The sequence below is a fragment of the Silene latifolia genome, chromosome 2, assembly GCF_048544455.1.
Source record: "Silene latifolia isolate original U9 population chromosome 2, ASM4854445v1, whole genome shotgun sequence".
NCBI lineage: Eukaryota > Viridiplantae > Streptophyta > Magnoliopsida > Caryophyllales > Caryophyllaceae > Silene > Silene latifolia.
In genome coordinates, this window is record NC_133527.1 from 16,345,023 (window position 1) to 16,354,719 (window position 9,697).

Consider the following 9,697-nt stretch of genomic DNA (forward strand, 5'->3'; position numbering starts at 1 on the left):
AGATCAATACAACAGCTGCAACCCATAGCAAAGAAAGAGGATGTCATGGAAATGATTTGAGACTATACAAAAGTACTTAAAGTTGGGGAAGATGTACTCAAAATTTGTTGAATATGGTCATGAAGAAGAAATGGCGATTTAAACAAAAAAAGAAAAACAATAAGGAGATGCAGCTATTAACCATATCTCTACAATATCAGCTTATGTGTCTTTCCCTTCCCAGCTTATATCCTGCTAAGCCTTATTGTTATATTTGTTCCAAAAGCTTTTGTTCCAAATTTATTTTATGAATGAAGTCTTGTAATCATCAAAACAATTCTCATCTTGGCAAAAGAGGGAAGTATTGAAATGGTCGAGTGGCATTTCTCTGGGATCTGCATCTCTCTCTGAATAAGTTTTACAGTTTGGTAATTTTTACTTTATTATGGAACATGGTCTCTATCCGTAGATGTGTTTGAAGGCGTAGTTCTGACTTCTTAGTGTTACTTGGTCAAGTGATTTACTTCCATATTCGTGTGATTTGTGATTCTTTACTCTGTACATTTCATGTAATTTCTGATGGAACTTGTGTCCCCTAAAAACTTGATAAATGTTTACTGGATAATTGGGTTTTCTATGGTTTTATTTTCATAGAAGTTCTCCGGCGAACTTTTCTAATTCTGATATGGGTGAGCATCCGCAAAGGTGGGATTTTACCTCCCCATTTGCCTTCTCTCTCTTCAAACGGGCCTCCTCATTGTTGCACCAAGCTCCCGAAATGTTGGGGTTGCTCTACTTTTGGAGGAGGTTCCCCAAAGAAAAAGTAAGGCAAATTGGTGTGCCTTTTGGAGAGGTTCACATAGTTTGTATGTAAATTTATGTTGTTAGGGAACCTCATTATTGCAAAGATGTAGTTATGAAATGGGGACGATAGATGAAAAAGTTTGTGGAAAATGAGGTGGACAAATGAGAAAAGAAGATATAAAATATGGGGTGGCACCTCACCTTTGCGGATGCTGATGCCTGTTTACTGTGATTATCACAACTACAGACTGTTTAGGCAATTATTTTTTCATGGTGTTTGTAGATATGTAGGATGAAATGGGCATGACTTATATGATGTGATTCACTGGTTTAATGACTATATACAGTCATATTCCTCAATCTGCTATCTCTTCGAAATTTCAGGTACAAAAAGGCAGTTCGGTGGTTTGAGAAAACATTGTTAATCATCCCAACATCTATTAACGAATTATGGGAATCCACCGTGGTTAACCTCGCGCATGCTTACAGAAAATTAAGGTATCCCCTCGTCTTAGTCATTTTATTTGTGATGCAGGAGACTTGGTTCTTAGCTTCCAGACTTGGTGTGCTTATTCTGCTTCTTGATGGTGTAAACTGTAAGTCTGTAAAGAGATACTTGGCTTCAGTGCTTAGTTCTGCTTCCGTGTTTCAGGATGTATGGTGAGGCTATCAAACAATATGAAAAAGCACTTACACTTTCAACCAAGAGTCTAAGCACTTATTCAGGCCTTGCATACACTTATCACCTGCAGGTAACCGTGTTTTTAGTATTTCATTTTTGCAAGTGTCTAGGATTCGTCTCCAGTTTGGACTTAGTCATGGTTAATCTTCCACATACTTTATTCATTAGAAAGTGCTTCTTTTAAAAGTTTAAAACTGTAGATTAGGAGGAAATATTAGGGTTTACACTTTTTTTTGTTTGCTAAATTTATGGATAATTTAAAAGGTGTTGGTTATTAGTATTACTAACTAATATGGGAATGAACTTGGGGAGAATTTCCTACTAACTAGACAAATCTCTTTTTTTTTTCCCCAATTCTTACGAATTCAAATCTGATGTGAATCAAAGTGGCTATTGGAAAGATTCAATTACTGTAGTAGTGGTGAATGTTGACAAATTAATTCTAAAAAAATTCTACGAGACTATTTTGCATGTGAGGCATAGTCACCTGTCACTCACCTCTTGAACTTTGTATGATGCAGGGAGATTGCAACGCCGCGATCACAAATTATCACAAGGTAGAATTTCGTGGATTTCTTTTTCATTATGATATCATTGTCTTGTTAATTTTGTTCCTATTAATCGATCTAATAAAGAAAGTTAAATTGTTTCAAACAGGCATTATGGCTAAAGCCTGATGATCAGTTCTGCACAGAGATGTTAACTCTGGCACTTGCCGAGGAGAGCCATCGTGATCCCGATTCCATACCTGGATTGTTAGCTTAATCTGAAATTCACATTCCCCTAGAGTACATTAGTTGTTCAAAACAGCTATTTTTTCGATAGAATTATTATCTACTCATTTACAACTGTATCATTATTGGCTTCGACCAAAAAAAACTGTATCATTATTGGCTTATTGCAATGTTAATATTTGTTAGTATGTCTTCTTCGTAGTAATTCCACTTCAATCTGAGTTTTGATTAGTTATTGCAATGGATTTATTTTAGGCTGTTTCTGACTTGCTTTAGTTCGCGAAAGTAGTCCAGATCACAGATTTTTTCTGCCTGTAATATGCTTGCATTAAGCCTTTTTTCACAACAAAAAAAACACGGAAACCTTGCCAGAGTGAGTCGTCACCAATGTACACACTAAAGGTGAAAGACTGAACAAGTGTTGAAGAAACCAAACACCCATAGTTTGTTTATTAAGGAATTATGGAATAGTACAGTTTACACACAATGAGTACATGAAAAAATCCGAATATAATTTCAGGCTATCGAAAGAATACGCAGGTAATTCCGAAAAAATTGCAGAAATTTCCAGCTAACATCCAGATAAACACTAAAGCACAGCAACTCTTAGTCTCTTACACATCTTCCCCTCTAGGCTACTAAACCTTGGAAAATCTCATCTGTTGAAACTCAACCGGGACGCCAGGATACGTGCATCGTCTTGGCTACAACTTTCAAACCTCTGCAGAATGAAATACCACAAATATAATGCAGAAAAAACTGACTTATTAAAAATGCAGACATGGTAACTTCAAAAACCATGATAACTCAATCAAGAGTCGGTGTCGTGAACAGTAATTAAAACCCTACTTTCAAACACAAAATCTCATTATAGACGACATATATCCGTCTATAATTAAAAATGGGCCAAATACAATACCACATTCCTAATAGGACAAACAACAAGTGGGGTGGTGGGGGCTAAAAATGTCACCACTTTCAAGCTATTTGACCCGTCTTTAGCTATAGACGGATATATCGGTCTATAGCAAGACTAGCTGACTTTCAAAATACATTTAAGTAGTTAATTAATCAAATGAACAAACCCAACAAATATTAAGATATGTAAACAAGACAATCATGAGTTGGTGTCGTGTCGTGGCCGATAATTAACATCTTAAGTGATTTATCAAATGATTGAATGAACAAACACAACAAATAAGATACTTTTCCCGTCTCAATCATTTATTTCCCCTTTTTTTTTCCGTTGTGGGAGGTGATTTAATCAAAGGTAAACAAAGGATAGAGACGAATGGAGTATGTAAACAAGAGAAGACTCAGAGTAAAACCTATTCTCGGAAGATTATCATCAATCTACTACCAACTCAAAACTTGAGGGCAGCCGTAAGTCCGGCCTGCTATTTTAGTCGACATCGACTCGTGAGAGCGATCGTTAAATTTAGCACAAGGATTCTAACCAAATCTAAATGTTGTTGTACAATATGGAGTTTTTGCTAATATTCTTGTGCCCAATATTAGGGCTTTGTTCTTTTAGACCCAATTCGATTCAGTTCAGTTCATGTAGTTTGAGTCCATAAGAAAGGGGACTAAGGCCCCATACTTTTTTTGCTGAATTTTTCTGAACTAAGTGGGTGTTTGGTTAGAGAAAAGAAAAGGGAAAAGAAATTAGAAAGGGTAAGAGGGGGAAAGATAAAGGATTACCTAAAACTTAACTAATTGTTTGGTTACATCAAAAAAATGAAATGTGGTGGGTTGTGGTTTGTTTTGGTGTACATGTGGTGGTTTAGGTGGGATGGTGATGGTGAAGGTGGTGGTGGCATCATGGTGGTTATGGAGGTGGTGTTGCGGTGGTGGTTTATGTGGGGTGGTGGTGGCGTCGTGGTGGTAGTAGGGTGGCTATGGTGGTGGTGATGGCGTCATGGTGGTTGTGGTGGTGGTGTTGTGGTGATTTATGCCTAAAATCAAGCAATTAAAGGATGCTTTCTCATTGTAAATATAGGAAGATTTTATTATATATTTTCTTGTGTAAAAAGGCTCCTATTAGTAGCCTTATTTAATCTACTCCCTTCCCTATATATAGTGTAACATACTGTCAATATTCATCATCAATACAATTCTCTCAAACACAACTCTTATATGGTATCTAGGAGCTCTTATCGATCCTCCAAAAATCACCTTCACCCTCGTCATCAACCGTTCAAACGCTCCACCAAACCCACCACCAGACCAACCATCACCATGACTAATCCCGACACCACTGTTTCCAACCCCCATGAAACCAACGCACTACTCACCTCCTTGAATCTCAACCATTGCGTCAAACTTACCCCCCTAAACTACACATCCTGGCATTTTCAACTAACCCACATCTTGTTCGCTTACAGTTTACTAGGCTTCCTCGATGGCACCAATCCGTCACCCTGATCACCAACCCTTGTGGATGATGACAAAACCGAGAAGCCTAACCCTGCTTACTTCATATGGCTGAAAGAAGATGGCTTGATATTGGGTGCTTTAATGGGCACCTTATCATCGGCTGTTCAAGCCCTAATTGTCCGAGCAACCACCTCCAAAGAGGCTTCGGACATATTAGCGCGCACCTACGCAAACCCATCGCGTGCCCACATATTACAAATTAAAGATCGTCTTGATTCGATTATTAAAACCAGATCAATCCATTACCGACTGCATGAATGCCATTAAAGCTTGTATCGATCAACTTGCTTTAATGGGCAAGATACTCGACCCAGCGGACATCGTATCCAAGGTCCTCAAAGGCCTCGACTACAAGCTTTATAAGTCCGTCATGATGGACACGGTTCGTGCTCGTGACAACCCTATCACGTTCGAAACACTTCACGAAAAGTTGCTTCAACATGAACTCCTCCTTAAACAATAACCCGACACTGACATCTTTCAACCAACTGCAAACTCTGCCTATCGTCACCAAAATCAATACCGTAACAACACAAAAACCTCTCATACCCCTGCCTACAATCAGCAAAACAACCGTCAACAACCATACACCAATCCTAACCCCCGTCCATTTAAGGGTCGCTGCCAATGGTGTAGACAAGTCGGTCATGTTATAGCCGATTGTCCATTATTCCGGAAGATTTTCCCAAACATCATCTTTCCCGAACCCCCAACCCGCCAGCACCAACCACCACCTCACGCCCACATTGTCACCTACGGTAACACCAATCCCAACCCCAATTACCTCCTTGACAGTGGGGCCTCACACCATATAACTCATGACCTTGATACAGTTTCCTTCCATTCGCCTTATCTTGGCTCCGATGACCTCATTATTGGAGACGGATCCACACTCGATATTGCTAATATAGGTTCTTTCACACTACCTTTCTATTCTCTTAAAATGAATAATGTTTTACATGTGCCAAAAATCTCTCGTAATATTTTGTCGATCTCACAATTATGTAAAGACAATAATGCTTACGTAATTTTCTCACCCTTTTCTTTTGTTATTAAGGCAATATCGACGGGAGCAATACTCCAGGGCCAAGCTAGGAATGGAATTTACGAGTTGAGTCCGGCGCAACCAACCGTCCACTACACCCAGAAAGGCACAACTTCGATTTCATGACATCGTAGATTAGGCCATCCGACCTTTGATGTTTATGAAAATTATTAATAAAGGTTTACCATTTAAAACTTCTAATTTCTCTTTTTGTGAATCATGTCATATTAGCAAAAGCAAGAAATTATCATTCGTAACATCGTCATTCAAAACCACTCCACCGCTAGATTTAATTTACTCCGACCTATGGACTAGCCCAGTTCTTTCTCGAGAAAAATATAATATTACGTTATCTTCGTAGACCACTTTAGCAAATATACATGGCTCTTTCCACTAAAACAAAAATCCAAAACTACACAAGTATTTATTCGGTTTAAAGCATTTGTAGAAAAACTTTTCCAAAAACCAATTCGCCAATTTTTCTCGGACAATGGAGGCGAATTCCAAAAATTAAACCCAACATTACTCGACAATGATATAAGCCATTTCACCTCTCCGCCTCATACCCCAGAACATAACAGGTACGCAGAATGAAGACACCGTCACATTGTTGAAACGGGTCTTGCACTTCTATCTCACGCAAGTCTTCCCACCACCTTATGGCCATTTGCTTTTAGTCGGCAACTTATCTTATAAATCGTCTTCCTACTACTACGCTACATGGACATACCCCACACTCAAAAATGCATAATTCCCAACTCGATTATGCAAAGTTACATAATTTTGGGTGTCTTTGCTATCCATGGTTAAGGCCATATACAAAGCACAAACTCGAATACCGTTCTGTTCCTTGCATTTTTGTTGGATATTCATCCACACAAAGTGCCTTCCACTGTCTTGATCCCAAAACCAATCGTCTATACACTTCACGTCATGTCAATTTTATCGAAAATGAATTCCCGTACTCTAGCCTTCTGTAGACACCTCGTTTCTGCACCCCTCGCAAACCACCCGGTGATGATTGGGCCGCATGCTTGATACGCGGAACGATTAGTGACAGTTCGTAAGATTATCGTCAAGTGATTGCTCAAAAATTAATGTCAACCTCTTAGTTGTCATCTACGTGCCGATACGGTCGTTTTGTGATAATTAGAGTACATTCGGAGTCCGGGTCAAAAACCGTCTCCATTTTCTCGATAATTTGTTAAAATCCCGAGTCAGAATGTTCTGGAATATTCCGGATATTTCTATTCCATATTTCTCAAATTTTATCTTTTGGCAAATAATATCCCGTAATATTCAAAAGATAATCGAATTAAATCCATCCTACCATAACTTAAACACGGAAATCTTTCTTAAACAGGAGGAAACCTCCTGGGAATAGACGCAGCAGGTGCTGCGCCTCTTCCAAGAGACGCAGTGGCTGCTGCGCCTCTTCCCAGGCCCTTCTTTGCATGATTTACGTATCTTTTTTATATCTTTCCGAGATTCACTTCCAAAGAGTCTCCGAAACCCTATTTCTTCACGTGATTAGTATAAATAGGAGCCTTTGTTCCTCATATTTCTCACGCGAGTGTCCGCCCTTCTCTTCTCCCTTTGCATTCTAGACTTCGTTCTTACTAATTGGCGCCTACGTGCTTGAACCTTCGACCACGTAAGCTCGGATCTTTCCGGGTACCAGCCTCTCCGTTGCATGACCGACCAATTTGACCACTACACAATAATCAATCTAATTAATCAATTTGTTAAATCGTTTTCCTCTTACGAGGGCACTCTCTTTGCATTCGCGTCGAGCATCACTAATCGATCTTCTTAGTTCTTCTCGTTCCGTCAACATGTAAGTCTGAGGGTGTATAATTCTCTTTTGTTTATTGTATTTATTTTATTGTAATCACCGTTGTAAGATTTATGTCGAAAGCACCTCATTAAAACCGATTTCTAAAACCGTCTTCAAAACCTGTTTCGCGGATTTCTAGTAGACAGACAGTCGAGAAAAGACGCAGCAACTGCTGCGCCTCTTCAAAGGAGCGCAGCATCGCCGCGCCTCTTTGTGAGGGCATGCAGTTCGCTTCTTTTCTTCTTCCTCCGTCCTCTGCAATTCGTATCAAATTTATTTGTTTTGTTTGTTCGTCTGTTAATTCTCCGTCATAAAATCATAATAATTAGCATGTATATTGTATCATATATTTCATCATCCATTCACATGTTTAATTCATCTAATCTGACTTAAATCCCAAGTAATTCATATTTGCGGGTTTTCGCCATTAAGTTCAATTCGAGTTTTAGGGATTCAATTCGTTCGTATTGGGTTTCTGGGATTCATTGTTGATATATTTTTTATCATGTTCATTGTTAATCCGCCATCAATTCGTCATGTTTAGTTAATTATTCGCTTGTTTAGTCATTCATTAACATCGACCCTTCACATAAATAATCCGTCTTATTCCGTCTTAATCGTGTTTTGCTATTTTATGACCTCAATCATATGTAAATAATCTGTAAGTCACTTTCATCCGACTAAGTAATCTAAATCAATCCATTAAATTCACCAATAAACGTTAACAATTGCAGTTTTGGCTTCACAGCCAGAGTTCGTCCTTGGAACAGACGCAAAGAATCGCCGCGCCTCTTCCAAAGGGCGCGATTGCTCTTTGCGCTGTTCCGGGACGACACGTCCCCGAACTCCTTTTCGCCTTGACCTAGTTTAATTAGTTTACGTATTAACCTACTATTATCCGTATTATCACTTTCTGTTCCGTTCGTTAATTTGTTCCTTTTTTATTCTTTTATTTCTTTTTCTCAAATCATCCGTTTTAAAGGTATTTTCGACATAGATCGCCTATTCCAATGTAATTATTGTAATTTCCCTTTATTGTAATTTATCGTTATTGTATCGCTTTTATTATTTGTATGCTCCCACATGTAAATCTACATTAAATCCTACTTCGACCCCAATTGTTTGCCTAATTAATTGTCCACCGACTTAGTTAAATCTTCACATGCTAGGATTAATCTATTGGATGTTGCATTGCATGCATATAGCCGACGATATATCAAGTACGAATAAACTCCCTAATCATTAGTAGAGGCCGCTATCGAGGCGGGCGGGATTAGGTGTTCGATCAAAAGAGCTTCCTAATACGTACCCTCACCCCTTACCCGGATCTCCGTGAGCACCCGTGTTCATTGGCATCCACGAGAGTCATTCTAGACATAGAATGCTAAGGGTAACGATTGCTTAGTGTTCATGTCACTACTTTGTGTCTTGACATGACACGAGGTATTCGAACGGTTCCAATTTTCCATAAAAATTGGTGGCGACTCCTTACAAAATGCAAACGCTTGTTGTTTTCGAGCCCCTTCACTCACCAAGCGCCCCGTGGGCGGCCCGTCTGTCCACGTTTGGCGACTCATTTGGGAATACACTTACGTGTAGCTAGGGTGAAACTTGAACAAGGTTAGGGAATAAGTTTGTACAAGACAATTGTCGGTTTTCATAACTCGGTCTTCCTAGACCGTTTAATTCGGCCTTCCTAGGCCCAACCCAACCTATTCGACCAATCGTCCCGTCTAAACGGTCCTAATTCCTATTTGGGCCTAAAGATGGATAGCGATTGACGTCATCCATACCATGATGCTTACTCTTGTTTGTATCAAGGGCCTTCACTACTTGAGGAAATGGACTAGGAATCGGCCTTACTCTTGTTTGGCACGAGCCTCTCCACGGACTTCGGGTTTGATGGTTCGGTATGGCAACCCACCCTTTAAACCAAAACCCTTCTAAAAGCACAAAGATCCCGTTATAATGCTTGTATAAATGTGTAAAACTCTACATGATCACCATTTCTAAACAAAACTATGACGAATTTTCAAAAAATCAAAACCCGTTTTCAATCAAGAATTTCGAAAATAGGGCCTTCAATTAGCGCAAAAATCCAGTCAAAACTCTGTCCGTTTGTCGTGTCAAAATTCGGGCCATAAGCCCATTTCAAAGCCTCACTTCGAGTCCACTCCTAC

General features: G+C 39.3%; 1 protein-coding gene, 1 long non-coding RNA gene and 1 other non-coding gene across 3 annotated transcripts; 1 reads left to right on the forward strand and 2 right to left on the reverse strand.

Annotated features, from left to right (window-relative positions):
- Positions 1-16: 16 nt before the first annotated feature.
- Positions 17-2,387, forward strand: LOC141642359 (anaphase-promoting complex subunit 6-like). The gene is made up of 5 exons (XM_074451143.1): positions 17-407; positions 1,168-1,281; positions 1,436-1,535; positions 1,987-2,022; positions 2,123-2,387. Exons 3-5 carry the CDS (start codon positions 1,437-1,439, stop codon positions 2,228-2,230), a joined length of 243 nt encoding a protein of 80 aa, XP_074307244.1. The 5' UTR covers positions 17-407; positions 1,168-1,281; position 1,436; the 3' UTR covers positions 2,231-2,387.
- A 233-nt stretch (positions 2,388-2,620) lies between these two features.
- Positions 2,621-3,817, reverse strand: LOC141628536 (uncharacterized). Its single transcript, XR_012537146.1, has 2 exons — positions 3,528-3,817; positions 2,621-2,920 (listed from the first exon to the last, which is right to left on the reverse strand). It is a non-coding gene; the product is annotated as an uncharacterized LOC141628536 (long non-coding RNA).
- On the reverse strand, positions 3,511-3,611 carry LOC141645286 (small nucleolar RNA snoR113). Its single transcript, XR_012544867.1, has one exon. It is a non-coding gene; the product is annotated as a small nucleolar RNA snoR113 (small nucleolar RNA).
- Positions 3,818-9,697: the final 5,880 nt, after the last annotated feature.